Below are 18,263 nucleotides of genomic sequence, written 5' to 3'. Positions count from 1 at the left end.
TACCAAAAATGATGTGTCCACTTTAGATGTAATGCAGTGCAAAATGTATCGGAGAAAAGGACAAAAATAAACAATATAATACGATCGAGATAAGAGAAAATTATTCGACCTTCATTGATTTTTCCAAATGTGTTTAGACAATCCTACGGAAAAGTCGTTCTTGGCCTTTTTCGTTATAATTCGTTGATAGCATCAACAGTGTGTTACCGAAATACATAAGTTAACATTACGCGTTAGTTAAACTCATAGTACGATGCTAGAAACAGCTCTACCTGGGGCCCAATGTGTGTTTTCCTTATCATTAGAGACTTAATCGTAATTCGGTGATGAAATTAGTAAGAAAGATATATAAGGATCGCTTTTTAACAATGCACATCATCGCTAGTTCTGATTTAATGATTACAAGAACATAGAAGTTGTTATAAAAGTTAACACATACAGTTAGGTTACTTGTAATGTATAGAGATAACACTAGTCGACAAAAAAATATTTTTTCTCTAGCACACGGAAGAACATACCAGATTCTAATAGAACTTTTCACGTAGAATTCGAATCTGCAATCAGTTTTTCTCCATCACCCTCAGTTTTCCCGTGACAGAGGGATTTTCGGGAAATCTCCCCTCAAATTACCTTTTTTAAAAACCATTTTCATACCTCTAGCTCGGGTACCCTTAGGTATAGAAACACACAAATTGTATTGTATGTTCGCTTGATTTATACTTAGTAAGCCCTCTAAGTTTCGTAAGAATCGCATTATTCTTTCTAGAGAAATAAACATATTTAAATAAAAATATGCTATGTGTACTGTTCATTTTACCATATTCATTAGTTCAGATAAAATCACATTTCCACGAAAATTAGAATATAAGCACGGTTTATACCTCATTGGATTTGAAATAAAACATATTTTCAATGATGTATACACCGTGTCACCATTTTTTGTATGAGGGAATTTCTAGAGGAATTTTGTGGGAAATTCCCTCCAAAAAGTAGTTTGTAAGATTTTTTTGTCTCAACTTGCTATTTGTATATAATGATACAGAAACAGGAACTGCACCGAAACATAACTTTATGTCTACTTAATAAATAATACAAAAGAAGTGAGTGGTATCTTCTTAATAAATGAACACTTACTTACCTTAACTAAAATGTTTTAGTTGTCGACTTTTTTCTGTGTTTGGCTTCTGGAACATCTCTTGAGTGTCCAACAGTAATCAGCTAGCATTTGTGAACTCCACACTCCCTGGTATCTCTTCTCCATGGAGGAAATGTCCTGATGAAAACGTTCCCCATGCTCATCACTAACAGCACCAAGGTTTTCAGAAAAGAAATCCAGGTGGGAGTCTAGAAAGTGAACTTTAAGGGACATGTTGCCACACATTTCTTTGAATGATTGTAGGAAATCACTCACAATTTCACGGTAATTTGGAGTTTTCTGGTTTCCTAAAAAATTCTCTGTTAAACATTTAAATGAACACCAAGCTGCTTTCTCAACAGAAGTTAAAATATCCTCAAATTTTTGGTCACGAATCAAACATCTTACCCGGGGGCCTACAAAAATCCCTTCCTTGATTTTAGCGTCACTAACACGAGGAAATTTTCCCTTGAGGTAACAAAATCCTGCATTACATTTGTTCATTGCCTTAACAAAGTTTTCGAAAAGATCCAACTTTATGTGAAGAGAAGGTGAAATTATTTTATCAGGGCTCACCAGTGAGGAATAAACAACATTCTTCTGTCCAGGAGTTAATACACGCTTTGGCCATTCCTTCTTGATGTGATGTTCCGCTTTGTTCCTGCTGTCCCATTCGCAGAAGAAACAACAATATTTCGTATAATTAAGTTGCAAACCCATTAACAAAGAAATAACTTAAATCACAGCAAACTGTCCACTTGTATTTCTCATACTGAATTCTTTCTAACACTATTTTGATGTTTTATAGGTTTCCTTCATATTAGTTGCATAAGCCAAAGGCACTGAAGGAAATTTGTTGCCATTGTGCAAAAGGACAGCCTTCAAACTAGTTTTGGAAAAGTCAATAAACAATCTCCACTCTGTACTTATATGTGCATGTACAATAAATAAAATAACATCATAATCATGTAATAAATATAATATACTTTATTTTTTATTTGTATCTGCTTTAAATATAGTGCTTCAAAATATAAGGAAGATCTCATTATATAATCACATTTTTTTAGTTTAACGTTCCATTATTATGTATCAGGAATAAGGAAGATGGTGATGAGACTGATAATAATAGCGGAACGACGAATGTGGCAGGAAATGAGAGAACCCTGACAAAACTAACGCATACAGTGTTTGCCCACCACATAGCTTACTTAGAGGGGCCTGGGATCGATCAGGAACCCAATAATATTACGCCAGAAATGAATATTTTCCACTAGCGACCGTTACCCCTGTTAATCATAGTACAATAAAAACTATAGAAATATCACTATCTCGTATAATCATAAAAGTAAAAACTTTTCTACGTGTTTACAAGTATTATTAATATATTTTGATGCTTTGGCCAGTATTCTTTTATTAATACGTAACACCATCACAGTAAGATTCCTGACTGTGTTGTTTTCGTGATGTTGTTCTGTAAAATAACATCTCATGGCCTATCTGTTACAAAAATGTTATCATAATTGAAGAAATTCCTGCACTCTATGCTTTGTTTGATTCGAAATAATATATGTAAATAATCTCAGCTTAAGGGATTGATTTGAATTTATTATTTTTTGTCACGAACATAAGTTTTTATCATACGACATCTTGGAATTGTATAAAAAAACGTCATAAACTTTGATTTCATTGTCTAATTGTTCCGCATTTTTTCTTTTTTTTTTCAACTTCATATCCCAGTTCCTTGTCATTATGATCACAACATATGTAATTAAATGAGCATATTATGAGCGTACCGGCAAGGATTTGCATCATGAAAATAGACTCGGATGTCACCCGACGGAACATGTCCCGGTCACATGTTCCTCGGTCGTAAAAACAGTACATGCTATCGTGTTACATTCCCCCACCGATTGCATTCATCTGAATAATCCTTTTTGCATATTTATTTATAAGTGTATTTTTTTATATTTTCATGTTTTGTATTCTATTTATTAGTAGGGCAACCCAAAAGCATAAAAGCATAAAAGCATAACAGCAATTCACACATATGGTTGGTACCTTGAACATGGTTGAGGTTGTCTAAGGGCCAAGAAGAAACTAATTTTAAAAGCATAATTTTAGAAAATAAAGCATAAAGTATAATTTAAAATATATAGCACAATTCTTGGAAAATTCTGTTTAACTGCAAGTTTAACACACTGTATTAATATTTTTAAGCCAATAATTACAATGCAAAGTCATTGAGAACGTAATAATGCAACAATGAAAAGAATATTTTTATTTCGGTGTAATTTTTTGATGTGGAGAAAAGGAAAAGGAAAAGAAGGTTCGGGGGAAGAAAAAGGGCCCGCGAGATTTTCACTGATTCTTGTAGTACTCGGCGACATAAATCGATTAGTGAAGGGATTTTCAAGATTGGCGCAGGCAAACATGGAGAAAATCGCATTTTCATGTACCGGTTCGAAATGGGGACGGAAATCGCATTTTCAGGTACCGGTTCAAAATGGGGAAGGAAAATCTCGCGGGCCCTTTTTTCTTCCCCATTTTGAACCGGTACATGAAAATGCGATTTTCTCCATGTTTGCCTGCGCCAATTTTGAAAATCCCTTCACTAATCGATTTCTGTCGCCGAGTACTACAAGAATCAGTTAAAAACTCGCGGGCTCTTTTTTCTTCCCCTTTTTGAACCGGAACATGAAAATGCGATTTTCTCCATGTTTGCCTGCGCCGATTTTGAAAATTCCTTCACTAATTGATTTCTCTCGCCGTGTACTACAAGAATCAGTTAAAATCTCGCGGGCCCTTTTTTCTTCCCCCCAACCGAAAAGAAGAAGAAACTTTTCGCCAAAAATGAATAGTACCAAGAGCTCCACAGTATATTGTTATGAGTACCTCTTGAACTTGAGCACTTTCTGTACTTTTGGTACCAGCTTTTACTTTCCCCTTCTGCATATACGCACCTCTAAGGCGCACACAAATGATAAAAAGAACTGACTTGAGTAAAGCATATCTCTTTACAGTACATTAAGTAGAAAGTTAATTAAATATAAAAGAAATTGGTTGCATAAAATGTTAATAAATAGATCAAGATATTTAGAATATTTAATGTATAGTAAATATTATACCTTATACACGATTAATGTAAAACAATGATTGAAATTAACAATAAAGCATAATAAAGCATAATTTGGAAAAAATAAATCATAATTAAACAAAAAATAAAGCATAATGTGGGTTGCTCTATTTATTAGTGTTCTATGTTCTGTCTTAAAATATATGTTTTGATGTTGCTACTAGACCAGCGTCTTAAATTATGCTTTCTCAAGTGGGGACCACTTCTATTAGTAAAATATTCTACGGAGCACCCTACTCTTGTCCCTTTTTGAAGCAAAATTTACATTTTGGTCATATGTTAATATCAGTACACCTATATTTAAATATAATATCAATTAAAATTCCCTTAATTTTATTTTAGATACAATAGAATAAAATACATGAAGTATTTTTCTTTAAATAATTGAAGGCTATCACCAGTATTTTATAGAGTAGCATTTCATAAAATATTATTCCTGGGAGATAAAATGAAACACGCTACTTTGTGTAGTTTCTAAACTCTGAGATTCTCAGCTATGCCGGTAGTGTGTGATAAACAATTCAACAATAGTTTATATTTTACTGTCATTTTTGGATTAATGTCCAATCTAAGAGAACTACAGTTTCAGATACTGGATAACCTTACCAGGTAGTTTGCTCTGTTACCCACTATGAATATCATTGTTGCTGGTATTACAGATGCTAAACTACAGTCTGTAATATGTATACAGTTAAGTTGTATGCTAAGCAACAAACACCTCCTTATTACAAAACCTTCTGTACTGGAACCGAACTCTTTCAATTCTAACATTGGTTCCTAATTGCTAATATTAGACGAAACTTAGAGATAACCGTTTACTAGTAGTTCTGTAATTAAACCTGGGGTTGCATTAGAAATATTTAACAAATTTTGATTTATTCGTAAGACATGCCATGCCACACTAACTCACTTCAGTTTTACCCCATCCAATCACAGTGGTCACAGTGCCATCTTCGATTTGTAATCCTGGATTAGCCAACTTAGCTGGCTGAACGTTTCGTCCAAATGTGAACGGTGGACTCACCTGTAGAGTAGATTAAATGCCTCTTACAAGGAATCATTGAAAGTCTTAATTTATAAAGAGTTCATAATGCTATTACTATAGAAATATAATAGAATTATTTTTTTAAAAAAATATTATTGTTTAATTATATTATGTAACATAATTCGAGAAATAAAATATCCGAATTCAAGTTTTCTCATTATTTTTTAGCTTTTGAAATTTAGAAACAAGAATCAATTAATAAATTTAAAACCACTTCTGGCTATTTTACCTTTCGGTGTTGGAATTAGTGATGGAGAAGGTCATGGAACACTGGATCACTTTTTTTTTTTTTCGGGTCATCCGGATCTAGGTATCACTTTTTAGACACGGTCCTGCCCTAACAGATATGGAGGCCCAGGAAAAGCTGGTAACCTGAACAGACCCGGTTACACGAAAGCAGCTAAAATATCAGCTCTGCAACATTACAACAGAATTTTATAGTTTACTCAAAATGTACATTACTCTAGCCCGAACATTCATTTGTTTGATTCCCGGTGTGACATTTCAAAATCACGATATTATGCCTTGAATATTTCAAATACAATTCTTCTTTTCTTACTAAAAATAATACAGTATGGTTTTTGAACTTATACTATAAAGAAAGATTTAACAAAACATTGTTTTTGTTCAGTGATGTCTTTTATATACTAATTTACAAGTTTTACAGGACAGTCAGCCTTACATATACTGTCCAAATGTATGACAATTATTCGTGTTACCAGGGTCGTCACAGCTCACAGGTCTTTCTGAATGACCAAGTCACTACGGATCATTGGTCTGTCCGGGTTGCTAATTTGGAGTTTCCACTAGACATCTTAACATGAGCAAAATATATGCATTCTAATTGGGTGAGCGCTACTTATAGTGCTACGAGAATACAATAAGGGTACCGCAAATAGGAGTGGAGCTTGAACGTAATAAATGAAACAAACAATCCGTAAATTATTGAAACGATGCCAATTTACTGTTTAGATAAAACTACTACCGTAATCTTGAGTGCAAGTAATTCATACATTCACAGTAAATAAATAATAAACACAATACGATACATTATTTGTGATATGGGAATCGAAAATTTGAAATAAGACATACAAATTGTAGTGTTTTCAGACTAAATAACAAAACTATAACTCGATAATTGGTGCTTCAGAATTGGCATTAAACTACAACCAGAAAACCATAGTGCTATTTTCGTGAAGATAAATAGTAAGAAATATTTTTTTAAAAAAGTAGCTCCAATAAAAATATCCACTTATAACATTTGTAAAAATAATTATAAAAACAATAATAAACAACGTATTCATGACCTGTATCCATTCTTGGACATCAGTCCTTGTTTCTGAAAGAAGTTTAACGACAAACTTTTCAATTGTCGTATTGACCTATAGAAGGAGCTTCTAAACTCCCGAAGTCCAACACCGGCTCGTGAGCACCACCAATCCAACCTACCATACTTTATTTTGTTTAAATTGTAATATTTAGTAATTAAATCATACAAAATAATACAATGTTTTTATAGACCAATTATGAAACACAATAACTCATATACATAATGAAACAGAACATATTAACTGTAATTAATCATATGAGGTGTATCCTAAAAACTTAAAATAAGTGAATACATAGGTAATTCCATTTGAAATTCTGGGGCATACGCTTTTATGTCGCCATTAAAAGGGTTTTTAAAAAGCTTTGATGTCGTTTCAGTTGCATCAAAATCTTTAAAATGAGACTCAAAATTTATTTTTTAAGCATCCAAAATTTCAATTGCAAAATCTATCGAAAATGGAATCTCAGTTTGTTGACTAAATGTTTGGCATGTATAATATTTCGTGAAACATTTTTGTTTCAATTGCCAATGAAGCAACACAATTTTTGTTGAAAGGACTTAATATGAGTGAATAAAACAGACAGAATGTGTTTTTCCCCGTGTAATTTTATATTAAGCTTATTCACATGTTTAATTAAACGTGTATAAAATGCTAACTTCAATAACCACATATTGTTGTGTAACTGTTTATTTCAGTTCAATTTACGGAAAGTAATATTAATACTTTAATTTATTTAATACTCTACATTGAGAATTTCCTTCGAATTTCAGAATATCTCACTTTCTCAATACGCAGCATCCAGCTCTTCGTCCTGTCTCAATAGCTATCTGTTTTATGATCTGTTTTAATTGTTGCTACAAGAATTGGATTCTTCCGGGGAAACAAAACACTTCCAGACAACAAGTTGGCTAAGACACATCCAATCTGCTGATGTAACTCTGTAGAATGATCGTTGACAATGTTTATTTCATAGCTGAAAGCAAGTGATTTCTTAACAGTGTCGAGTACCTATACCATCGTTGCTTTTTAGCCCATTTATTTTTATATGGGAAATTGTCTGTTTTCTTTGAAGTGAACTATAATTTTAATGATGTGATTTTACTGATTTCTTCTTCAAGACTAGTTAAATATCCTTTGATTTCTCAAAATGAATTTTCATTGTAGTTATATAAGTATGATTCTACTTAAATTAAATTTGATAGCGAATATTAAATTTTCAGCAAATAAGGGACAGTTCGAACCATTAAAACTCCAGTTCATTTTAGAGGAAACAGAAAATTAGTTATCCGTATCATCAAGCTATCATAATTATCATCAAGCTAAAAGTGCAAAGGAAGCACAACAAGTATTCAAGATGGTTAAGAAGTAACACTTGCGTTTTACAATGTCAAATGGTCGAGGTAAGGTTTAGTTGTTGAATGAGTGTTGAAAATTCGTGATTTCTCATCGGTCCCTGTAAGAAATTGTTGTTAATAGATGTGGTTACCATGAAAAGTTTTACACAGAGAAAAACGTACAGAATGTGGCGTACGTAAAAACGTAGGTTACATGCGTAAACCCTCTAGATTTTGGACTTAACGTACGACTGTAAGTAACACCGTGCAACAAACGTATAACTGAAGACGTATGTTTAATAATACTTTCCGTATAAGTGTTTCATCTATACGTACTTTCCGTATGAAACAAAGACATGTAAATAAGCAGTCAAGATCTCACATACAGATAGATGTATTTAACATACCTGTATAGCTAACGTGTAGCATATGTATACGTGTGTAATATACGGAAGACTGTTAGATGTCAGGCATCCTGCAATGGCATGATGTATCCAAACGGGGAAAAGGCAGTATGCATGTAGTATATGGATAACGTATGTTTCGTACAGATTTCCGTAGTAAACTTATGGATTCTGTATATTTATACAATATACCGCTGTCCAGATAACGGATTTTTGTTAGTGTACTGTACTGTAGTTTCTTATTTACTTTTCTTTTAAAATTTCACTCTTTAAAAACACTTTCAATCGTGCTCTCTTCATGTCAGATGCCCCTTTAGTTCTGGCTATATTTGACAGCTTTCTCTTAAAAATTCAGTTTTATTTATTAACGCTCTGTAATAAAACATTGTCTGTCGTAACTTCTTATCTTAATAAGGAATTTTTTAAAAAAATAATATTAAGAACTTATCAAAATAGAACATCGAAAAACAAAACTCACATTTCTTACCGTTATATTTTGTTAGAGTTATTTATTTTCCTGATCCACAAATATATAAGTTATAGAAGGTATAAATATCTATTAATACTAATATGAGGTAAGTGAAATAGTAAGTTATATTATGGGTCTCGGTGGCTCAATGGTAGAGCGTTAACTTCTGGTGCACGGTGTCCTTGATTCGATCCCAGCTCGCGCCAAGTGACCTTTCTAGTGGACGAACATCATGCTCGTGGCTTTTCTCGGGATTCTTCCATTTCTTTCCACTTTCTTCACTTCACTCATTTCTCATCATCACGGTCTATTTTATCCTAGCCGGCGTAATCGTGGGACGTAAAACTTAAAGATTTCATTTCATTTTTTAATATTATGTTTCAATCTTTCCCCAATATGTTATGAGGGATGTTCGTTGATCAGAAATTCTATAAAGAACTATGAAGAAATCCTAATATGGAAATAATCTGTTAAAACATTAAACATAAAAAATTAGGTACATACTCTTTATGTATTTGAAATTGTGTTTCAGTTTAAAAACATTAAGATAAGATGAAAATAATTTGCTAAAGTCATAGAACTGTGGTTCTGGTAACATGAAATTATATTTAGAATTTCAAAGGTTATCGATGTTAATATACATCATTAGACATCTAATCTTTCTGTGTTTACATTGATAGAAGTCAAAATGTTAAAACTTAATATGTATGTCACTTTTCGTACGTTCATATATCAAGTCTTCACATCACCACACACTCAACTCCTTCAAACAGCCTCGGTACTGGTGTCCCCAGTAAACTTCAACTTGCACTACATACGCAGGTAAGCACACATAATCACACTTGTTCATTCAGAAAAGCAGAAGTTTACAATACAAAATCCAAAGGTAATTAATTTTTAATTGATTAAAAGTTGGAAATGGCGAAGAAACATACTATTTTGTAATAATAATAATAATAATAATAATAATAATAATAATAATAATAATAATAATAATAATAATAGTAATAATAATAATAATAATAATAATAATAATAATAATAATAATAAATTATTTTAATTACTACCTTAATAACAGCAAGGTCATTCACTAGTGTCTCTGTGTTATAATCTTCATGCACAATCTTAAGATCTGTTTTATGAATAGTTCCATCTGTAGCATGTTGTAGACTTCCAACTCTGACTGTAGGTTCTCTGAAATGTAATATACTGTATGCGTAAATAAATTGTAAATAAAAACAGTTAGTCATGAATAAATGTAAAAGAAAACTTCTACAGACATTGCATCATTTTATGTCAAATTACCAGACTTGTAATTAGTTCGTTAAAAATTAATGATTAAATTAATCAATTAAGTTTCTTTTTGTTAATTGTAATCAATTAATTACATCAACTATATTTTCCAGAAGTTAATTTTTAACTGATAATTAAAAAACTCCTTAATGGTTCAAAAATTATTATTTTTTTTGCTCTAAATGTATATGAAATTGATATTATAAAAGCATTTTTCGCGCCAAACTTCAAACGCTTCATGAGGGATTCTATAAATGAAATCTTTGAGTTTTATGTCCTACGCTTATGCCGGCGGTGATGATGAGAAATGAATGAATGGTGAAATGAAGAAAGGATGAAACGGGAGAATCCATAGGAAACCACGCACACGCTGTTTGTCCACCATAAAGTTCACTTGGGGGCTGAGATTGAACCCGGGACCCCATGCACCAGAGGTGAACGCTCTACCACTGAGCCACCGCGGCCCAGCGAGTTATTCTATAGCAGTAATTTTCATGTTTTCCAAAATGAACATTTTAATCTCAATTTTCTTTGATTCAAGTACAATACAAATGTTATTGTCGCTCTCTAAAGAAATAAAACGATATGAAAAGGACAAGATATGTTGAATTCATTGATATTTTCAATACAGATTTTCTATTGCTGTTGCTTTATATTCCTCATCTCAGATTTTAATAATTCTCATCTCTCTTGCGGATACTCTTGCGGTACTCTTGCTTTATCATATAGTCAAAGAAAATGAACTGAAGCTTACAAGGGAAAGCTCCTTAAGTTGACAGTTTCTGAAGAGACAAGTGTGACTTAAAGTTAGTATCTCTAACTTCTTTTAACACTCGGAATTCAAACTGCTGAGAAGTCTGGGGATAGCATGCTTATTTTTTTGTTCAGTAGACAGAGGTTGAATACTTTGCAAAACTCTTTAGAAAGAAGTGGGTAAAAACCAATTTCTAACTGCAGATCTACTCCCAACGCGTAGTGGTTTAATAATGTTTCATGAATAATACATGCAGTAAACAATATTGGAAATCTACAAAGTAAATATGTAGTACTTCAAAATGTTTTTAAGGAAATTAGTAGGTTTTTGTGGATTTCTCTTAGTTCAGGAGTCTTAAGCTTATTATACATAGTCATAGTTTTCCATCAAATGTATCAAACTCATCTTTGATAGTCATTTGGCCAAAGTTTGCTAAAACTTTTTCACACACTATAAGCGATCAAATAGAACAATTTTGTTCCTCATTCGTTTACACTTCTTCGTCTAATTTTTACATTTGTTGGTAGGCACAGAGCGCAACGCGGTACTCGATTGATACAGTTATTTAAAAGCAAGCTGTTTAAATGGTAAATCAATTGGAAATATGAACCGTGCATGTGGAATGTGAATGCTCACTAACCTGTAGTGTCTGGCCTTGCCAGCCTAATTTCAGACACAATTTTTCCTAAGCCCTCTTTGTGTTTTAGGTCTATTTATTGTAATATTCTTTAAGTTTACAGTTATACAACACAGGATGCTGCTTGTAGGCATCAATAAGCATTTTAATTACTTCCCGTTTCAAAATTTAGCGCCACCGCACACTGATTTTCGTTTTTTTTTTCTTTGATCCAACATTGGACAGGAATAGAACATGTTTTATTTTAGAACAGTTGTATCAAAGTTGTAACCAACCCAAAAGTTGTATACAACTTGGCATCATACACGTTCAAATTCCACTTTGCTGAAACATTTGATACAATATTTGATGGGATATTTGATTACGTATAACAGGCTTATGGGCACAGTTTTTGACATCATAACTGGGATCATTCACATATGTGTATCTAAGATACGGGGATCATTTGGTGAGGACAGAGTAGGGATGCCTACAAGCAGATTTTACGGCGCAGGTTGTGTCCTCAGAACATCTAGGGATCATACGTAGGGAAGGGTAAATTTTGGGTTCAGGGCGATAAATTTGGTGGAGAATGGTATGTTTGGAAAAATGAAATCTTTGAGTTATACGTCCCACGGTTATGCCGGTTAGGCTAAAGGAGACGGTGATGATGAGCAATGAATGAAATGGTGGAAGGAAGAAAGTGGGAGGAAACGGGAGAACCCCGAGAAAACCCACGCACACGGTGTTTGTCCACCACAAAGTTCACTTGGCGGAGGCTGGAATCGAATCTGGGACCCCTAGCACCAGAGGTGAACGCTCTACTACTGAGCCACCGCGGCCCCAATGGTATGTTTGGGTTGAGAATGGTAAATTTGAAGGAATTGTCATGTGGCTGGAAACATACATATAAGTGTGTACGCTTGCTTCAACAACTACAATAATAATAATAATAATAATAATAATAATAATAATAATAATAATAATAATAATAATAATAATAATAATAATAATAATAATAACAATAACTTTATTTTCAGTGCTGTGAAGAGCTCATTGACAAAAATCACCACAGTATGTTAAAACGATTATAGAATAATTTAAAACGGCCCAGAAATTGTAATATCGAATGAATATTAGCAGATTTAAGGCCCTTGTTAGAAGGTTAATATATTCAACATTACAAGATTTAAGCTGATTATAAAACAAGATTAAAATAGAAACGGTCAAGATCATAATATACTATTTACAGAATTATGGAAATTATAGTTCATTTAACTATCGTTTAAAGAATGAGTCAACCTTACTTAAACTTTCATATCCGGTATGCAAAAGATTCTGGTTACTTATTGTCATATTTCCACATAAAAGATTGGTTCTTTGAATAAAATGTTATAACTAAAGATACATAATAACAATAAAATCAAGTCCCTGGTCATAAAATTAAAACAATTTATTTTTTTGTAAAAATTGCTCTAATGTTTCTCCCAGCATATGTTGATTTTAAATTGTTATAAGACATTGCCAGTCTTCTCAATATTTCTCGTTTTGTATTCAGTGCTAGCAATGTCGATTTGCTTCTTACACCATAACTCAGTACTCTTTATTTCTATATTTTCCAAACAGTAATCGCTACTATGTTTATTATTCAACACCATTTGAATAAAGTATTTATCAATAAATTTCCTCAATAACAATCATAATAATAATAATATAGGAAGAAGCAAGGTGAGTAAATTTCAGATTCGTTTTAGTATAAATTAAGGGGGCAAACTACTAAATATATTTGAAAAGCTAACAATTTTTCTTTTCCCCGTTCTTCGTAAGTGAAAAGAGATAATGAAATGTAACTTACCACATTAATAGATAATGTTATTCTACACCAGAAAACACGAATCGGAGGAATTATCAGTATTGCCATCCATAGAAATTACAGTGTGTCCAGAATTGGAATTACCCAAAAATCTAGGTTAAGGAAACGACTAGAAAAATGAACTCAACGGTAATTGATGACTTATCATGTTCTCTTGGTTCCTTGTTAATTACTTTTTAAATAATATTTGTATTTATTTTGTAATAACTTACATAAACTATTATAAAATAAATAAGTTATTACAAAATAAATACAAACATTATTTAAAAAGTAGTTAACAAGGAACCAAGACAACATGATAGGTCATCAATTACCGTTGAGTTCATTTTTTCTAGCCGCTTCCTTAACCTATATTTTTGGGTAATTCAAATTCTGGATACACTGTAATTTCTATAGATGGCAACACTGATAATTCCTCCGATTCGTATTTTCTGGTGTAGAATAACATTATCTATTATTGTGGTAAGTTACATTTCATTATCTCTTTTTCACTTACGAAAAATGGCAAAAGAAAATTTGTTAGCTTTTGAAAAATATTTAGTTGTCTGCCCCTTAACATCAATGCATAATAATCCGCATTGTTGTAGTTAGATTTTAGTGTTATTGTTTCTTACTGGCTTATACAACCTGTGATTTTGCTTACACGATAATAATATGTATTGTCTGACAATATACCTACGTACTATGTGCTACGTTTACCTATTTACGCAGTGAGCGGCTGTTAGAACCCACTCTTCGTTCAAGATAATGCCCCCACATTTATGTCGTCCATTATGTTGTACTGATACCTGAAACAAGAGAAAAATTAATTACTTATATTTTTCGAGTTGACTTCAATCAAAGTAATTTAAATCTTTCTTTATTAAAGTTTGTGTATGTATGAATGTATGTGTCTATGTATATATATTCTAGCATAACTTTGGGACACTTGGAGCAATTTCGATGAAACATGATGCACATGTTACAGTCCGAAAAGGAATAAAGAATACTATAGGGGTAAGATACCCATAACACCCTCCAAAAACCCTATTGGGAACGAAATGTGAAAATAACCAAAAAAAAAAAAAGACCAATGTTAATATGGAATTGGTAGTTTCCGCGGTCGCTGAGACGTATAGTGCCGCTTCCCATACCGTTTAGCTTCAGCTGGGGAAATGATCGATATTCGATGGTATGTGTCGATTTTTTGACATTTTTTCTGTTAAACGTTAATAATATTTGTAGAATTTACCGATTAGGTAGCTATTTTGTCTAAAGAGATCGCTTATCATAATCTAATTCCATCTATGAAGTAATAAATTAATTTGAAGGTTGTGTACCTGAAATGGAAATTCCTCTTCCAAAGCTCTGTTTCCACCAACTATTTTTTCTTCATATGGAAATATATCTACTCCTAAAATTATAAAAGGAAATAAAAAATAATGAAAATATACGGAAAGCCTCTGAATATGTATACTGTATCTAAACACTAATTTAACTTCATGAAAAAACGCTTTCCTATCTTCTTAACATTTAGGAATTTTGGAAGATGGATTCTGACCTTACCAAAGAACGCTATGTATTTTTAGGGGCTGTATTCATTCTTGCATATTGGAGAAATACTAACAATATTTTAATACTATTAAACTTGAATTACTCTTCGAAGTATTTGAAACTTGAATATACTTTTGTAATCTGGAAAATGTTTCTTCAGACATTTCGTAAGCAACTAGAAAAAGAGTCGGAAACAACTTTATTACTTTTTCTCTTGAATATGATTCAGCAGTGGTGATTTCAGATTTTCCACGCAGGACTTTTAATACTCAAGGGGTGACAAGTAGTATTTCAAGAATACTGCTAATCCACATTGAGCACAATCGGAGATAGATTATATGAGGCCTTGGATGGCAAAGTGACGTAACTAATTTTTTCCTCAAAAATAAGATTAAGCCATTTCCGTGAACTTGAAACCAGAACTTGTTGGGTGGCAAAATTGCGTATCTTAGAGTTAAAAATAGACCAAGAAATGGAAGCATAAAAAACGCCGTAAATTCGAATTCACGATGACCCTACACGGTAGTGACGTAAGTCTCAATATCTCAAAATATCTCAAAAGTGACGTATGTTGCTTTGCCATCCAATGCCACATATGGCCGTGGGAGAAATTTGAGAGGTCGTGGAAAAATTTCGCTCTCCCCGGACCACCCCTGAAATCATCACAGTAGCTCACAAGGAAGGGTTACACTGTGGCTCCGCTGAGATCCGAACGAGACAATTGTGTTTGCATTTGATATGTTATAACTAGATGAATCCCAAAGTTATACGTGCCACCGGGCGGAATATCGTGAGTTACAACATTATTTGTAATGTAAGAACTACAAAAAAGTTACCTGACAGAATAGTTTGATCCGAGTCATTTGATCGGAACGGTTTGGTAAGTGGAAAACTCGGCCAACACGTATCCCATCATTTTCAACGACAAACTTTTTGGGGCAAGAAACTTTGTCCCAGGGTCTCCCGCAGGGTCCCACACGGGGTCCAACTCAAAATTTTCAAATGGCAAGGAGGGTTAAGTAGCACATCATTTGAAAGCTGTTGTAAAATGAAAGAAAATGCAGCAAGTTCCGACTCTCTACAACAACCCTGTGCAAAATGGCGACGGATTAAAGTGTAAACAAAAACTTAATTGAAAAGTCCATGGTCACCCCTATAAATCGGAAACAGTGAGACAAATGTGAAAACAGGAAAAGAAGTGTGGCATTATTTTCAAAGTACAACAATTTAAGTGAAAGCGTCTTGTCCCAGGGTGCCCACAGGGTCCCAGGTGGGGTCCAACTAACAAGTTTCAAATGGAAAGAGAGGTTAAGAAGCACATCGTTTGCAAGATCTTGTTAAATGAAATTAGATGGAGCAAGTCTTGGCTTTCTACGACAACCCTGTCCAAAATTGCGGTGGGTCAAAATGTAAACAAAAACTTAATTGAAAATCTGTGGCCACCTTGAATCCAAGATGGGCGTTTAAAACCTATATCGAAAGGATAAGCATACCAAGCTGCTGAAACTAGGAAAACAAATTGGCATTAATGTTGATTAGTAAGTGACTAAAATATTCAAAATGTTCAAAAACGCGACATCTTGAGTTCAAAATGCCGCACTATATATCTAACGCATACTCAGCTCACACCACTGGGAAGCGAACATTTATGATTAATAGTAGATATCCACAAAATGTCAAAGAGTATAATCTGTAATCCAATATGAGTGCCATCGTGAAAAATAAGTTTGTATATTATGTTATTTCTTGGAATACCGTGACAAAACCAACGAAGTTTGACGCATCTTGATGTACTGAAATGACTTACACATGTTTGGTACAACTCGCCAATACTGCAAATGATTTTTTTCTTTTTTGGTATATTTGGTATTGCGGTCAAACCAACGAATGACCGCACCTGGGCTCATGTGGGGACCGTGGGACAAGACGTTTTCACTTAAATTGTTGTAGTTTGAAAATAATGCCACACTTCTTTTCTTGTTTTCACATTTGTCTCACTGTTTCCGATTTATAGGGGTGACCATGGACTTTTCAATTAAGTTTTTGTTTACACTTTGATCCGTCGCCATTTTGCACAGGGTTGTTGTAGAGAGTCGGAACTTGCTGCATTTTCTTTCATTTTACAACAGCTTTCAAATGATGTGCCACTTAACCCTCCTTGCCATTTGAAAATTTTGAGTTGGACCCCGTGTGGGACCCTGCGGGAGACCCTGGGACAAAGTTTCTTGCCCCAAAAAGTTTGTCGTTGAAAATGATGGGATACGTGTTGGCCGAGTTTTCCACTTACCAAACCGTTTCCGAACAAATGACTCGGTTCAAACTATTCTGCTAGGTAGTTTTTTTTTTTTTTTTTTTTTTTTTTTTTTTTTTTTTTTTGTAGTTCTTACATTACAAAATATGTTGTAACTCACAATATTCCGCCCGGTGGCACGTATAACTTTGGGATTCATCTAGTTATAACATATCAAATGCAAACACAATTGTCTCGTTCGGATCTCAGCGGAGCCACAGCGTGATCCTTCCTTGTCAGTATTATTAATATGTTTTTTCTTCTATAAATAAAGTGAAATAAATCAATTGCATGGCTTATATACTGACAACAAAACTTCCATGTTCCCTCTCTCAATAAGTATGCTAATAACACTGTTCTCCCGTATTGTTAAACAACAGCGCCAAGAAGAATATTGCTTAACTCCCTATTCTGGAGACTTTTGTTATGCCTAAATCGTTCATTCGTTCGTACAACGCGTTCGTCGATTCTCTCTGCCTTATGAAGAGAGAATAATTCGAGAACTTGCAATTCATAATGCATATGACGGTTTTGTGGATATGAATAAACATGAGACGTTAGGTAAAATTAAGATAGGCCACAAGACCAGAAACAATACTGAATCGTTTTCGTGAAGATTATTGGGACGATTTGTCAATTTAAAAATTACACATTTCTCCTTGAATTGTCAAAACTGCAAGGGAGAAATTCTAGCGTATAAGATTCATTTGAGACGACACAATTAATTGATACACAGCTTCCAACAAAACTGTTAACCAAAGCTTTGCAGTAGTTACTTGTATTACCGTCCATTGATGTCACCCTGATGGATTGGTGTGTTGGAAGCTCACGAGACAAGTCTTTGTCGAATCTTGGAAAATGTTTCTCCAGTGAGATTTAAGCTCTGAAGACAACGATGATTACTTCTTAATTTCGCTAAAGCGAAATTGAAATAATATCTTGAGTGACGTCTTCTATGTAATTGTGGAAACAGCAAAATGTCTGATTGAAGGGTAGAATTTAGTCTGTTGTAAAAGCGCGCCAAAACACACTTTCCCTTATAATTTTTTTTCA

General features: G+C 33.4%; 1 protein-coding gene across 2 annotated transcripts in view; it reads right to left on the bottom strand.

Moving 5' to 3' along the window:
- LOC145668356 (uncharacterized) overlaps positions 1-18,263 on the bottom strand; it is a 104,995-nt gene that overhangs the window by 85,184 nt on the left and 1,548 nt on the right. Inside the window, exons 2-5 of one of the 2 annotated variants that reach the window (XM_081736119.1) lie at positions 14,707-14,780; positions 14,087-14,175; positions 9,919-10,045; positions 5,179-5,292 (exon numbers count right to left, since the gene is read on the bottom strand). In XM_081736119.1, the coding sequence (XP_081592245.1) occupies positions 5,179-5,292; positions 9,919-10,045; positions 14,087-14,175; positions 14,707-14,780 (404 nt within the window). The remainder of the gene's footprint in view (positions 1-5,178; positions 5,293-9,918; positions 10,046-14,086; positions 14,176-14,706; positions 14,781-18,263) is intronic. The other variant, XM_081736120.1, reaches the window with a different exon arrangement.

This window comes from Thermobia domestica, chromosome 13 (assembly GCF_964235325.1).
Source record: "Thermobia domestica chromosome 13, izTheDome1.hap1.1, whole genome shotgun sequence".
NCBI classification, from domain to species: domain Eukaryota; kingdom Metazoa; phylum Arthropoda; class Insecta; order Zygentoma; family Lepismatidae; genus Thermobia; species Thermobia domestica.
The sequence above is the reverse complement of the archived record's forward strand: the minus strand, read 5'-3'. Positions and strand labels throughout refer to the sequence as shown.